The following is a 16334-nucleotide window of genomic DNA, read 5'->3' as shown; positions in this document are numbered from 1 at the left end:
CGGGTTAGTCTCGATCTCCTGACCTCATGATCCGCCCGTCTCGGCCTCCCAAAGTGCTGGGATTACAGGCTTCAGCCACCGCGCCCGGCCTAAAATTTGCATTTTTAAATTGTCAATTTGTGTTTGTTTTTTCAAAGATTTTCAATCCTCAGTGGAATCTGCAGTTGCAGAACCCAAGGATATGGGCAGCCAACTGTATTTCGTCAGGCTAATTTTTATTATTATTATTATTATTATTATTATTATTATTATTTTAGAGACAAGTTCTTGCTTTGTTGCCCAATCTGGAGTGCAGTGACACAATCATAGCTCACTGTAACCTGGAGCTCCTAGGCCCAAGCAATCCTCCTGCCTCAGCCTCTCAAGTAGCTAGGACTACAGGCACACACCACCACGCCCAGCTAATTTTTTAAAAAAATTGTGTATGGATGGAGTCTTGCTATGTTGACCAGGCTGGTCTCGGACTCCTGGGCTCAAGTGATTCTTCCAATCTTGCCTTCCCAAAGCACTGGGATTACAAGTGTGAACCACTGTGCTTGACCTAATCTGGGTAATTTTCATAACCAACTCAAGTCTACTAAGTCTATCCAGCAATTTCCCTCTGTCTTTCCTGTGGAGGGACTTGTTTTCCAGAGAGAATTTCCATTATATTTAAATTAATAGAAAAGCCTAAACATTTTCAAACAAACCAAACAAAACACCAATAAACTGCCTGTTATGGAAGATCTAAATTCCAGGCCTGGTAACACTCCCCTGGGTTGATAGCAAAGCATAGGTGAGCAGAGAAGAAAGAGATCCAGGCACTGTGACATGAAGGTGCATTCAGCCAGGTCAAACATTGTGCAGTTGAAGCGGATAAAGAGTAAGTCCCTGTGTGACTGCCAGCTGTTTCCTGCAGAACTTCTGCAGAATGAGAATAATGATACTGACTGACAGAGCCATAAGTAACCATTAAATAGCACATTAAAACACATTATTTGTAGAGTGCCTCCTTGATTTTGTCTGTTTCAGTCCACTTTCTGCAACAAGACTTAATAGGTTTTCCCAAAAATCTCCATTGGCTCCCCCAGTGAATAAGCCTCAAGCACAAATTCCTCGCCCTGCAATTCCAGGTACTGCTTAATTTGATTTTGCCTCAAATGTTCCAATCTTAGCTTCCCCTGCTCCTCCTGAGAGGGACTGAGGGCTGAGATAAGACCAGCAATATTCTGAGAGCAGAGAATGAAAAGCAGATGGCAGTAGGAATTCACTTTCCCTTGAGGAGGTCCTCTTTCTTCCTCTCAGCCAGTCTTTCCCTATCAATTCAAAACCCTCATCATCCACAAGTCTTCCACACTCTGGTTTGGAATTTTTGGACTGTGACCTACTTACTACTTTATCTGTACCGCACTGTCAACACTGCACTCATCTTGAATTGTGATTGTCCAGTGCCGTCTCTCAGCTCCTTCTAATATGTACCTACCCATACATTAACAACTCAGAGGAGCTCTCATAAGCTGAATAGGCATCTTCTGTTTAGAAATTAGGGAGTAGCTTAGGCTGGAGGGAAATTTAGCTCAATAAGAATGAAGTACTTAAAGCCTCCCTATATGGTGTTTCAACTTTTTCTTCTCTTTAAGTCTTTACATCTTTGCTTTGTATTTCTATACATTTAAAAAATATATAAAACCAACTTTTTGTAATGGAAAATTCCATTCAAAATAACTAGGTCAAGCAGCTTCTCACAAGTTTCTGTTATCTCACTATTTAAAAGATGCGCTTGCTTGTTACAAAGCACGACCTCTGGCAATATACTTGACGTAATATTTCTCTTTATTGACTTAAAATATGCTATGGATGAAGGTGCCTTTGACATGTGATCTCAGGATGATATAAAGTATTATTAAAAAAGAGTTCTCACTGTGTCTGTACCCATAAAACAGAATCTAATTAACCATTAGGTAGCCAATTGCTCTGTGAACAAACAAAACAAAACAAAACAAAAACTCTACAATGGGTGATTGGATGACCCTGAACAGACAAAGCCTTAAAAATGATGTAAGCTATTATACTCAGGTACATTGTGAAGAGAGGCAAGCAGCAGAAAGCTGTTATTTAAAACCAGAAACAAATCAACAGTAACAATCTAATTAAGGATGAGTTGTACAACAGAAAGATAATCTTCCTATTTTAATCTCCTACCCATCAGGTTCTTACTAGATTATACTGTTTCATCTGAGGAGTCATAACATAAAAGAGATGAGTGGTTGAACTTAAATGACCTTTCCCACTCCTTTCCCTGAAATGCTAACATTGTATTAAAAAAGAGAAACAAATGAAAGGGAAGAGGCAAGTAACAAAGAGATTGGAAAACATGAAAAGGGGGAATTGAAGAAACAGGAACCTAAAGAGAAGAGAAGACTGAGAGGTAAACAAAGCCTTATTTGATGGACAAATTCCACTGAAAATAGGGGGAAAAAAGACTTTAATTGTAACAGGAGAAATGAAAGCAAGAGAAGGATTTCCTGACATGAAAATTGAATACAGGGAGAAGTTATGGAATCTTCTTCCCTAAGGTATAGAAAACACAGAAGAAGAAGAGGGATAACTTTTCAAGGGTCCTCTCAAGTGATAAAAATTTAGCCCACAAACTCCAAAAGATATATAAAGACAAGTGGATTCAGGGTGTAGTGACAAGAGTTGCCTCAAATTCTTTTAAAAACAAATATTAATGAAATAATATCAAATTTTGTTAAATAGTTCCTGGGTCATAATAGCAATAACTATACAGAAAGAGCAATAGCAGATAAATATTAAAATACGTGCATATTTTTCGGGGTATACTTAGAATAATCTACTAATGTTTCACCAAATTTAAGAAGCAAAACCAGCAATCATCCAAAACCTAGAGCAATGTTACTGCTTCTTGAGGTGGAGAAGAAAGAAGTGCTTGCCAAAGAAGGGGGACTGCATTTTTACTGATAGACTTTTCTCATACTAAGAGGCTTACTATTGCCAGATACTGTGCCAAGTACTTTACATGGATTTCCTCATTTATTTTCACAATAATTATATGTGGTTGGTACTATTTTTAGCCCCAGTTTGGGAAAATTAAGTAACTTGACCAAAGTTACATTACTATTAACCCATTTATGCTGGAGGTTGCATTTTTTTGTGTGTGAAAAATTAGGCCTTGGCGATGACCTTGAGCAGTAGGATATAAATAAGTCCCACAAGCTCAGCGTTCCAATAATGGAACATTAGGAATAAATAGGCTAACTAACCTGTTGTGGCAGGGTTTGAACATAAGCAGGCTAAGTGGAGAGCCTATGTTCTTAACCTACAGATAATAGTACATTAAATATTCCCCAACAATCCCGTGAGGTAAGGTATTATTATTATCCCCATCTTAAAGGGATGGGATTGAAGCTCAGAGCATGAGATCAGTAAGATCTATGATAGAGCCAGGATTCAATGCAAGTCTAAATCCAAAGCCATGTACTTTACTCTCTCTCTCTCTCTGTCTCTCTCTCTCAGTCAATACATAATTTGTAATGTCCACCCTGTAGACATTACCTAGACACTAGGATAGGCAGTCCACCCTGCCTAGACACTAGGATAGGCAGAAGGAATATAAAGATGATTAAGACAGTCCCTTCTCACAAGAAGTTCACATTTAGAGGAAGAGTCTAGAGCTTTCTACTCAAAGTTTGGCTCATGGACCAGCAGTTATGGGTGTCACCTGGGAATTTGCTAGAAATCAGAATCGCAGGCCCCACCCCAGGCTTACTGAATCAGAATATGCATTTAACGAGGTTTCCAAGTGTTTCATATACACATTAAAACACCAGTTGGCAGCACTGGTCTAATGGATATTTTAAAAGGTATTATCATTCCAGGTATAGGTTTCTATGACTACAGCCGCAAAATTTAGGCATGAAATAAAACAACTGAACTGGAATAAGGGCAGATGTCTGAATGTTCAAATGACACTACTCTTATTTTCAACCACACTTAAAAGAATAATTCTTATTGTATCCAATTGCGAAGTTTCCAGGCAGAGCTATCAGCTAGATGCCAAGTAACACAACGTCAATGTTTGTTTTCAACATTTTCTCCAGCTTCCTAAAAGTTCACTGTTTGGGGAGAAGTGGTTTTCTTAGATTCATATAATTGGACCTACCCTCCTCTCACAAATTTGAGAAAGCCGTAGGAAGAATGAGGGGTATTTAGGTGTAGTTTTTGCAGGAATCATGGACTACTAAAATATGCCAATACAGTAAGCCAGATAACCCAATAGGGACCTTCAATAAAACTGGCAAGGATCTTTTTCTTTATTAGCTTCATGCTAATGTTGCTTTTAATTGTCTTAGAGCCAAAAATGAAACAAGAGTCATGAACTGAGTCAGAGAAGGAGGGGAAAAAAAAAAAAAAAAAAAACCTCATCACACTGCATTTGCAATACAGGAACCAAAAGCCAATAGACCTCCCTCTGTACCACCAACGCTTGCCCTGGTCGGAGCCTATAGGGAAGTGAGTTCATCTGGGCAAGGCGCCTAAGTCACGGGTGAGAATGGATGTTTCTCCCATCTACTGCAAGTGGTAGTCATCTAAAAACTTGGCATTTTTAGTAAGTGACACTTTTAAAAATCAAGTTGAGATTCTAAACTGACTATTATAAATGACTCCCACTTTTAAGGCCCTTGAGGTTTGGATTGCTTTGATAATGGATTGCTTTGATATTTTTATAAAATCACAATGTCCTACTTGTGAGAATTCCTTCCACTGTTCAGTGGAGGTCAGTAGGGACTACTGAACCTTCCAGGAGTACAGCACATAAAATGGCCCTGGTAGCATTTAATAGAACTATTAAAGACTAGCTTTTTACCAATGCCCAAGCATTATAACCAGAGGGAGGAGAGTAGAGTAAAAATACACAAATTTTAGACAGACCTTTGTGTACCCTTGGATAAGTTATTTTCTTTCTCTGAACCTTAGTTTTCCTTATTTGTAAACGGAAATTTTACATTTTTCTCATTTGCAGAAGAATACCTGCTTTGCATGGCAGTTATAAGGATATGTGGTAGCATATGTAAAATACCCGGCACTCAAGAAATGGGTATTATTATTAATAATTACTCAAAAAAGGTGAAAGAAGTAAGTACACTTGAGTCCCATAATAAGAACCATCATCTAGCACAGTTGACAGTACTTGGATAATAATGAGGAAGAATGTCTGAGTTGAGAACTTAACCTCTAAGAACATTTAAAGGAGGAAAAAAGGAGAGACAAGGCTGGAACTTCTGAACATCTGTATTAATAAATGATGGTAGCTAAATCCTATGCTGGACTTTTAATCACACATTTTATCAGAATGTAGACTATCAGAAATGATTCCTACAAAGATGCCTGGTTAGTTGACATAATATTCTTATCCTTTCCCACCCCAATTTCCTTTTGACCCTCCCAAAGTATAACATTGTAGGTGTTCTAACGGTCCTGCATATGCCACTCTCTTTTCCTAATCTTTTAGGAGGCTATGCTGCTAACTCCCAAGCTGGAGGGCTTCCTGCTAAGCCAGTTAGACAATCAGTGGGTCTAAGAATGCCCCAAATCATTTTTTAAAAAAGACATTCGGTTCTACTCTTGTAACGTAAGCAATAAAGACCCAAGGGTTGGAAGGACTTGCCTGAGGACACAGCTAGTGGCTGGGAGCTTCCAGGCCAGCACTCTTCCTACCCTGACCCTCTACTTCTTCCCCATTGCTTCTCCCTTCAGTCGTGTTCACTTTCCTTCTCTTTCTCTTTTATGTACTATGTTTCTATTACAGTTCCTCATAGAGTCATTTGGGCTCAACCATTATTATTATTTAAAATCCATACTACAAATGATGCTTATAAGGATGACACACTTGTAGTTTAACACAGATTCATTAGCAAATGCAACTTTGACCATTTCTTGATTAAAATATGTACAGATGACTGTAGTACACATTTGGATATGGGATGCAGTGAAATTCCAGTAGTTTGTTTAATTCATAACACAGAGCTTGGTTGGGGTTCAGTGTATTCATACATTTTTATTAGTCTCAATTGAAAGATTTTAAAAGATGAATAAATTACTTTCCTATTTGCTTCATCTGCTATTGCAGACTATGCCCAACAGATGTCACATAAGAAATTCAAATTGCATCTTCAAATGGAACATAACTTTAGTAATGAATAATTCAACAGAATAACTAAAATCAGAATAATTTTATAGCCGTTTCTTTTTCTTTACTTTTTTTTTTTCTTTCCGAGACAGAGTTTCACTCTGTCGCCCAGGTTGTAGTGCAGCAGCATGATCTTGGCTCACTGCAACCTCCACCTCCCACGTTCAAGCGATTCTCCTGCCTCAGCCTCCTAAGAAGCTGGGAATACAGGCATGCACCACCAAGCATGGCTAATTTTTTGTATTTTTAGTAGAGACGAGGTTTCACCATGTTGGTCAGGCTGGTCTTGAATTCTTGACCTCAAATGATTCACTCACCTCGGCCTCCCAAAGGGCTGGGATTACAGATGTGAGCCATGAGCCATTTCTTTCACTTGGCAGGAAGTGTTAGTGGAAAAATACTCACCTATTTATCTGACCATTTTCTACTTCGGTGAAATCATTGGAATCATTGCTAATGTTATCATCTTCAGGCACTGTCATGTTTTGCAACTCAGTTAATTCGAGTCCACTTTTGAAATGCATCATGATTAGAAAGTATCTGTAGTTTGAAAATTAGTCCAAATTTCTACTGTTCTGAGTGTATTTAGAAGTAGATACCAAAAATGGAAGCTTGACACCCCTAAAATATAGCAAAATAAAAAAATAACTAAACATATGAAAACACTACTGATTAAAAATAAATTGCCACAAATAAACAAGTAGTTAATTTACTGATTATACAACTTTTACATGTTGCTACTAGATGCATTAAAGCAATCTTTGTCTATCAAGTTATGGAGGTGTATCTAAATTTTATGCCTTTTATAAATTTCCTTCCATTTTAAACTATACAGTGAATCATGTCCCATAATCTTACTGATCAGGTTTATAAGACTATCATGCTAGCTGTAGGTAACAGAGACCTCCTTTTATGATATGAAGCAGTGTTGTTGTTGTCGTTGTTGTTTTTTGAGATGAAGTTTCACTCTTGTTGCCAGGCTGGAGTGCAATGGCACAGTCTCAGCTCACTGCAACCTCCGCCTCCCTGGTTCAAGCAATTCTCCTGCCTCAGCCTCCAAAGTAGTTGTGATTACAGGCATGTGCCACCACGCCCAGCTAATTTCTGTATTTTTAGTAGAGACAGGGTTTCTCCATGTTGGTCAGGCTGTTCTCGAACTCCTGACCTCAGGTGATCCACCCTCCTTGGCCTCCCAAAGTGTTCAGATTACAGACGTGAGCCATCGCTCCTGGCCTGAAGCAGTGTTTTTAAAATTAAAGTGATTCAGTTATTTTAATGTGTCAGATCACAGAGCACACATATAGCTGGGTACAGACTGCACAGACACAAAAACACCTTCAGTTTAGCAATCCCAGCTTAAAAAAAAAAATGCAAATCCTGGGATCAAGTACCCAACCTGGTAGTCAACCAGTAAACAACAAATTTATGTTTTGAAATTTTGCAAGTAGTGTATCCATCAACTGCAAGAGATTAAATCAATCTCTTCAATGAAATCACTTTACGTCAGGGAATTAGGGAATTAAAAACTCATACTCAAAGGATTTGGTTTAATCCATCTGCTACGATATTACTCATCAGAAATGAAAAACTTCCAGAGTTCACATTTTCTCCCATATGGATGACTGTGGTTTAAGTTTCTGTGGGATCACTCATAGTAAGTAGGGAGGGAGAAAAAGAATTTTGGGGGCACAGCAGCCTCACGAATTAAAAATCAGATGGCTTGTCTATGGCCATGCCACCCTGAATGTGCCCAATCATGTCTAAAAAGCAGATGGCCACAGAGGCAAATGCAACTTCAAAAGCAAGGCCTATAATGCATGGGCAGCCTCACTGTGATACTCTCAGCAAAGTGCTGGGGACCATGGAATGAAGAAGAATGTCAATGAGCAGTTTTTTTTTTTTTTTTTTTAATGTCATTAGCAAATCCCCTTAGACAATGCTTTGAACTTTGTCTGATCCTAAATTCCATAAGAATGCTGTAGCCTAGTTAAGGGTCAAACTCCAATGTGCCCAACTAAGTAGTATTTCAAGAAGCATCTTATTAATTTCTATTATTTTGAAGATCCACAGAAAGTGCTGTAGAATGATAACTTTTCCAGGTATCCCCCTTTTTTCCTCTTTCCATAACCAGGCCACACATTATTCTTTTCATTCACACAGTCTCTTATCTAGAATAAAACTTCTCTGGTTTCAGGATCCTGTAATGTGCCATAATACACACATGTTTACAACATCTCAGGTTCTAGGAGCCTCATCTTGTCTTCAGGGCAGGGCACCTCCTCGAGAAGGAAGAGAGCCAGGACAGGGAGATTTGAACCCCATGACTCCTGGTCTGAGGCTGATACATCTAACCACAGTGGTGGTGCTAGAGACTGGCCCATCTCTGATTGTTTCTGGTACCTTCATGCAGTGGTGATGTTTTACCATCTGCCTTATTTTGCAAAAGCTGAAATGAATTAAAATGGTTGAGCCCCATTCTTACCCCTTGCCCCTCTTTGATGAAAGCTGTCCAAATGGGCTAGACCGGGTAATTTCTAAAAGTCTTGCCACATTGACTCCCTCCTGTGTGACTACATCCCAGGCTACTGAAGTGATATTACAGGGCTGATAGAAAGTTAATTCAGTGGATGGCATTTCCAATCTGGGTTAAGGAGACTTTTCTCTCTACAAAATGGAAGGAAATAGGGCACTAGACAAAAATTTTCTGCAGTGAGAAAGGATTGACTAATAATAGATCTTGAGTCTACTGTTTAAATTTTATATTAAAATACATATGTATATATATGTGTGTGTGTGTATGCATATCACACACACACATGCCTGTGTGTGTAAAACTAGTAAGAAATAGAGAAGAAGGCAAAAGAATGAAAACAACAGATGAAGTCCTGGCCACTAAAATTAGGTCAATATTATGCAAATGCTAGTACAAATTAATCACAAAGAATAATTTATTATTATTATTAAATAACCTCTCTGAAACCTAACTTGTTCTTGAAAATCAAAATAGAAATTGAAGGGAAAAATTAACAAAATTAATGACACCTATCACCAAGGCCACACTTGAAAAAATAGTATAAATTCAACTTATCATATATTTATTGAGTACTAAGTGATGAAGGGATTGAAAAAGCTTGAAAAATGTTAAATGCAGGGATCTCAGGCAGCTTCATAGAAAAGTCACATTTGGATTGGACCTTGAAAATTTTTTTTTTCCTGCTTCTAAAAGGAATACAATGACTGGGCATGGTCGCTCACATTTGTAATCCCAACACTTTGGGATGCCAAGGCAGGCAGATCACTTAAGCCCAAGAATTTGAGACAACATGGCAAAACCCCATCTCTACAAAAAACAAACAACAACAAAAAAAACAAAACAACAACAAAAAAATCAAAACAAAATATTAACTGGGTGTGTAGCACGTGCCTGTTGTCCCAGCTACTTGGGAGGCTATGGTGGGAGGATCACCTGAACCTAGGGAGGTCAAAGCTCCACTGAGATGTGATTATGCCACTGTGCTCCCACCTGGGCAACAGAGTGAGACCCTGTCTCAAAAAATAAATAAAAGTAACACATACTCACTGTAGAATCTTCAGAACAGATACTGTAAAAGAAATTCTACCACCCCCAAATGGGCCACTGTTACGATTTTTCTTCCTTTTTTTCTTCCTTTTTTCTTTTCCTTTCCTTTCTCTAGCTCTAGCTCTTCTTTCCTTCTCTTTTTTAAGTTTAGCATTGGTGATTTTAGATTGTTTTTAGCCTACTTTTGCTTCCATTGAGGTCATTATATTGTAAGGCATTTTGAAGAACAGGAGGGTGATTCTTTTAAAAATATTATTTATTAATAAATACTAATTTATTATATTAAAAATAAATGAATAAATGAATGAATTAATTAACTAATACAGGTTTGGTAGAAAAGTTAGAAAATACAATTTTTCAAATGGAATAAAATAAGCAAAAAGAAAAAAGTTCACCTGTTACCTCAGCAAGCAGAGACGATCACTCTATATATATTGTTGTATAGCCTTCCAGGGTTTTTCTATGCACATAGATATAGTGCCTGGCACACAGTAGACACTCAACAAATATCTGTCAAATGAAAGAATGAGTACAAATAAAAAATATATACACATTTGCAAAAATGGAAATTATACCAAACATTGAGTTTTTAAAACATTTTTTTCACTTAAGATACCATTTCCTATCCTGAGTTATGTCAGTAAGCACAGATCTACACCACTACTGTTGATATTTGGTTAACTCTGCCAGAAATTGTTATCTAACTGGTTATTGCTGGACATTCAGACTGGTTGGTGGAGAGGAGACTGACAGATGGAGATAGGGCCTGAGCTGAGACTTCTCAGTGGAGGGAGAACGTGGTCAACAGCACAGAAGTGGGAAGTGCAGATTGAGTTCAAGAAACAAAGAACTATAGTTTCACTGAAAGATAGAAATAATCATCAGGCTATATGATTAATTAAAAGGCAGACTAGGTCATCATATGAAGATCTTGGTGTTAACACAACCGTAATTACTACCTGTCAACATTTATAATAGGTTACAAATTACAATTTATTTAGCACAGAACATTTCTGATCCTTACCACAATCTTGTGAGGTACTTAAGGAAGGCATCAATTTCTTGGTATGCTTATTGGTACAATTTATTAATAGTACCAATGTAAAATACATAATCTTGCTATTTATACTACATGGTGTTATACATCAAAGGAAAGGATACACAAAGAAACTTACCTGGCCTTAAGTCACCTAGAGCCTATTTAACCAAGTGAGACTAACCTATCTAAAATGACACTGCACCTCAAAACATTTGCATGATATAGACTAAACTACATGGCAGAATGAAGAATAAGCCCAGTTCAGAGACACACACACCTACACAGTGCATACATGCATGAAGGAGGGAAGGAAACAAGGAAGGAAAGAAGAAAGGAAAGTAGAACGGTGGAGAAATCAATAAGGCCAGAAGAGATCAGGTAAGGCTTAATTTAATAAAGAGATAGGACCTGAACTGTGTCTAACAATAGGTAATGTTTGATTGGAGGAGAGGGAAGACTTTCCTTGTACTGGGAACAGTACTGACAGCCTAATTGCTAACACTTTGTGGTGGATTGGTCCACTCAATATTTGTTGCCACCTCTTTTTACCCCAGTTCTATAAAGGATAGAAAGTTGAAAACTACATTTCCCACACTCCCTTGCAGCTAGAGTTCTAGATATAATTTAGATTCCACCAATGGGAGAGTGGTGGTGGCCAGAGCAAGGCATCCACTTTGCTGGTACCATTCTAGCAGGTGCAGCAGCAGCAGGTAGCCCTGGTGCCAACAGTTGTGGCTATGATTCCTGATCATCAGATCTGGCTCAAGTGATGTGTTCCTGGAGCATGCACTTGAGATAATGGCTTCCTGATTTCCAGAATTCCTGAAGGAGGCACAGAGAGCATTTAACCTTAGCAAGCCAGTTGCATGTGTTGTTATGCTAATTACTCCTAGAGGCCCAGCCTAGAGAGTGCACTGCCAGTAATTTTAACAAATTTTTAGACACTGAATTCCCTGTATTAAATCTGTTTTCCTCAGCATAAACAGATCTCTGTTAAATGAAACTGAACCCTGACTGATATCCATCCTTAATTTTATTTTTCCCTTAAAAAATTGTTTTTATTACTGGAAATTTTAAACATGTGTAAAAGTAGACAATGGTATACTGAACTCCCATATACCAACTTCAATTATCAATTCAGGCCTGTCTTGTTGGATTTTTTATGTCCACCATCACCTGGAATTATTTTGCAGCAGGTCCTTGATATCATATCATCTGTAAATATCTCAGCATGAATTTCTAAAAGGCAAGAAGCCCCTTCTTAAACAATACCACTGCATCACTATCAAACTTAAATAATGACAAAAATTGTGTAGCACTACATATCTTGCCACATACAATTAATTCTAAAACTTGTTATGAATCATCATTGGTTTCTTATTGTGAAGAACTAATATAATCAGACCTCTCTTAGCTCAACTCCTAAGAATCAATTATAAAAGCTAGGTCAGTGATTTTTAGAAAGTATTAATAGACATTTCTCCAGAGAAGACATAAAAATGGCCAACAAGTATGTGAAAAGGTGCTTAACATTATCAACCATCAGGGAAATGCAAATCCATACTGCAATGAGCTATCACCTCACAGCTCTTAGGACAGCCATTATCTAAAGTCAAAAGATAACAAGTGTTGGCAAGGGTATGGAGAAAAGGAAATCTTTGTACACTGTTGGAGGGAAGGTAATTTGGTGAGCCATTATAGAAAACAGTATGGAGGTTCCCAACAAAATTAAAAGTAGAACTTTACTGGTTTATATGACACAATAATCTCACTTCTGGATATATACCCAAAGAAAATGAAATCACCACCTCATAAAGACATGTGCACTGAGCCTGGAGAGGTCAACACTCCACTGAGCTGTGATCATGTCACTGTGCTCATCCTGAGAGTGAAACCCTGTCTCAAAAAATAAATAAAAGTAACACATACTCACTGTAGAATCTTCAGAACAGATATTGTAAAAGAAATTTGCCACCCCCAAATGGGCTACTGTTAAGATTTTTCTTCCTTTTTTTCTTCCTTTTTTCTATTTATTTCCTTTCTCTAGGTCTAGTTCCATTTCCTTCTCTTCCTTAATTTAGCACTGGTGATTTTAGATTGTTTTTAGCCTACTTTTTTCATTGACTATTATATTGTAAGCATTTTGAAGAACAGAAGTGGTTCTTTTAAAAAATATTATTTCTTGATCTCTGTCGTGTTCCGTTCAAAGACGGCCAAATATGAACAGCTCCATTCTGTAGCTCCCAGCGTGAACAAAGTAGAAGACGGGTGATTTCTGCATTTCCAACTGAGGTAACTGGTTCATCTCATTGGGACTGGTTGGACAGTGGATGCAGCCCACGGAGGGTGAGCTGAAGCAGGGCAGGGTGTTGCCTCACACAGGAAGCACAAGGGGTCTGGCAATTTCCCTTTCCAGGCCAAGGGAAGCCATGACAGACTGTACCAGGAGGACACCCCCACTCAAATACAGTGCTTTCCCAAAGGTCTCAGCAAACAGCACACCAGAAGATTGTATCCTGCACCTGGATCAACAGGTCCCATGTCCACAGACCCTTGCTCACTGCTAGCGCAGCAGTCTGAGATTGACCTGCCAGGCAGCAGCCTGGCAGCAGGAGGGGCGTCCACCATTTCTGAGGCTTGAGTAAGTAAACAAAGCAGCCTAGGAAGCTCAAACTGGGTGGAGCCCACCACAGTGGAGCAAGGCTTGCTGTCTTTATAGACCCCACCTCTGGGGACAGGGCATAGCTGAAGAAAAGGCAGCAGAAACTTCTGCAGACTTAAACATCCCTGTCTGACAGCTCTGAAGACAGCAGTGGATCTCCAACAATGTTAGAGCTCTGATAACAGACAGACTGCCTCCTCAAGTGAGTCCCTGACCCCTGTGTAGCCTAACTGGGAGACACCTCCCAGTAGGGGCTGACTGACACCTGATACAAGCAGGTGACTCTCTGGGACGAAGCTTGCAGAGGAAGGATCAGGCAGCAATATTTGCTGTTCTGCAGCCTCCGCTGTTGATATCTGGGCAAACAGGGTCTGGAGTGGACCTTCAGCAAACTCCAACAAACTCCAACAAACCTGCAGCTGAGGTACCTGACTGTTAGAAGGAAAACTAATAAACAAAGGGGAATAGCATCAACATCAACAAAACGGACATCCACACCAAAACCCCATCTGTAGGTCACCAACATCAAAAAGCAAAGGTAGATAAAACCACAAAGATGGGGAGAAACCAGAGCAGGAAAGCTGAAAATTCTAAAAACCAGAGCTCCTCTTCTCCTCCAAAGGACTGCATCTTCTCACCAGCAATGGAACAAAGCTGGATGGAGAATGAGGTTTACAAGATGGCAGAACTAGTCTTCAGAAGGTTGGTAATAACAAACTTCTCTGAGCTAAAGGAGGATGTTTGAAGCCATCACAAGGAAGCTAAAAACCTTGAAAAAACATTAGATGAATGGCTAACTAGAATAAACAGTGTGGAAAAGACCTTAAATTACCTGATGGAGCTGAAAATCATGGCACAAGAACTACATGACATATGCACAAGCTTCAGTAGCCGATTCGATCAAGTGGAAGAAAGGGTATTAGTGACTGAAGATCAAATTAATGAAATAAAGTGAGAAGAGAATTTTAGAGAGAAAAGAGTAAAAGCAATGAACAAAGCCTCCAATACATATGGAACTATATGAAGAGATAAAATCTACATTTGACTGGTATATGTGAAAGTGATGGGGAAAATGAAACAAAGTCAGAAAACACTCTTTAGGATATTATCCAAGAGAACTTACCCAACTTTGCTTGGCAGGCCAACATTCAAATTTAGGAAATACAGAGACCACCACAAAGATACTCCTCGAGAAGAGCAACCCCAAGACACATAATTATCAGATTCACCAAAGTTGAAATGAAGGAAAATATGTTAAGGGCAGCCAGAGAGAAAGGTCAGGTTACCCACAAAGGGAAGCCCATCTGACTAACAGCAGATCTCTCGGCAGAAACTCTACAGTCCAGAAAAGAGTGGGGACCAATATTCAACATTCTGAAAGAAAAGAATTTTCAACCCAGAATTTCATATCCAGCCAAACTAAGCTTCATAAGTGAAGGAGAAATAAAATCCTTTACAGAGAAGCAAATGCTGAGAGATTTTGTCACCACCAGACCTACCTTACAAGAGCTCCCGAAGGAAGCACTAAACATGGAAAGAAACAACAAGTACCAGCTGCCACAAAAATATGCCAAATTGTAAAGACCATCAATGCTGTGAAGAAACTGCATCAATTAATGAGCAAAATAACCAACTAACATCATAATGACAGGATCAAATTCACACATAACAATATTAACCTTACATGTAAATGTGCTAAATGCCCCAATTAAAAGACACAGACTGGCAAATTGGATAAAGAGTCAAGACGCATCAATGTGCTGTATTCAGGAGACCCATCTCACATGCAAAGATACATATAAGCTCAAAATAAAGGGATGGAGGAAGATCTACCAAGCAATTGGAAAGCAAAAAACAAACAAACAAACAAACAAACAAAAAAACAAAAAAAAGGGGGTTGCAATCCTAGTCTCTGATAAAACAGACTTTAAACCAACAAAGAACAAAAAAGACAAAGAAGACCATTACATAATGGTAAAGGGATCAATTCACCAAGAAGAGCTAACCATCCTAAATATATACACACCCAATACAGGAGCATGAAAATTCATAAAGCAAGTCCTTAGAGACCTACAAAGAGACTTAGACTCCCACACAATAATAATGGGAAGCTTTAACACCCACTGTCAACAATAGATCAATGAGAACGAAGGTTATCAAAGATATCCAGGAATTGAACTCAGCTCTGCACCAAGCGGACCTAACAGCATCTACAGAACTCTCCACCCCAAATCAACAGAATATACATTCTTCTCAGCACCACATCACACTTATTCCAAAACTGACCACATAGTTGGAAGTAAAGCACTCCTCAGCAAACGTAAAAGAACACAAATCACAACGAACTGTCTCTCAGACCACAGTGCAATCAAATTAGAACTCAGAATTACGAAACTCATTCAAAACCACACAACTACATGGAAACTGAACAACCTGCTCCGGAATGACTACTAGGTAAATAACAAAATGAAGGCAGAAATAAATACGTTCTTTGAAGCCAATTAGAACAAAGACACAATGTACCAGAATCTCTGAGACACATTTAAAGCAGTGTCTTTAAATTTATAGCACTAAATGCCCACAAGAGAAAGCAGGAAAGATCTAAAATCGGCACCCTAACATCACAATTAAAAGAACTAGAGAAGCAAGAGCAAACACATTCAAAAGTTAGCAGAAGGCAAGAAATAACTAAGATCAGAGCAGAACTGAAGGAGATAGAGACACAAAAAACCCTTCAAAAAATCAATGAATCCAGGAGCTGCTTTTTTGAAAAGATCAACAAAATTGATAGACTGCTAGCAAGATTAATAAAGAAGAGAGAAGAATCAAATAGATGCAATAAAAAATGATAAAGGGGATATCA

General features: G+C 38.6%; 1 protein-coding gene across 4 annotated transcripts in view; it reads right to left on the bottom strand.

Moving 5' to 3' along the window:
* The window catches only part of SLC38A1 (solute carrier family 38 member 1), a 76938-nt gene that overhangs the window by 39048 nt on the left and 21556 nt on the right, over window positions 1-16334 (bottom strand). For 3 of the 4 annotated variants that reach the window (XM_017857523.1, XM_017857513.1, XM_017857541.1), the window contains exons 2-3: window positions 10166-10280; window positions 6596-6811 (exon numbers count right to left, since the gene is read on the bottom strand). In XM_017857523.1, the coding sequence (XP_017713012.1) occupies window positions 6596-6717 (122 nt within the window). In that variant the 5' untranslated portion in view covers window positions 6718-6811; window positions 10166-10280. The remainder of the gene's footprint in view (window positions 1-6595; window positions 6812-10165; window positions 10281-16334) is intronic. The other variant, XM_017857531.1, reaches the window with a different exon arrangement.

Source organism: Rhinopithecus bieti, unplaced genomic scaffold, assembly GCF_001698545.2.
Source record: "Rhinopithecus bieti isolate Rb0 unplaced genomic scaffold, ASM169854v2 scaffold_2884, whole genome shotgun sequence".
In the NCBI taxonomy this organism is placed as follows: Eukaryota; Metazoa; Chordata; class Mammalia; order Primates; family Cercopithecidae; genus Rhinopithecus; species Rhinopithecus bieti.
Note: the sequence above shows the minus strand (reverse complement) of the source record. Positions and strands in the feature narration are given on the sequence as shown.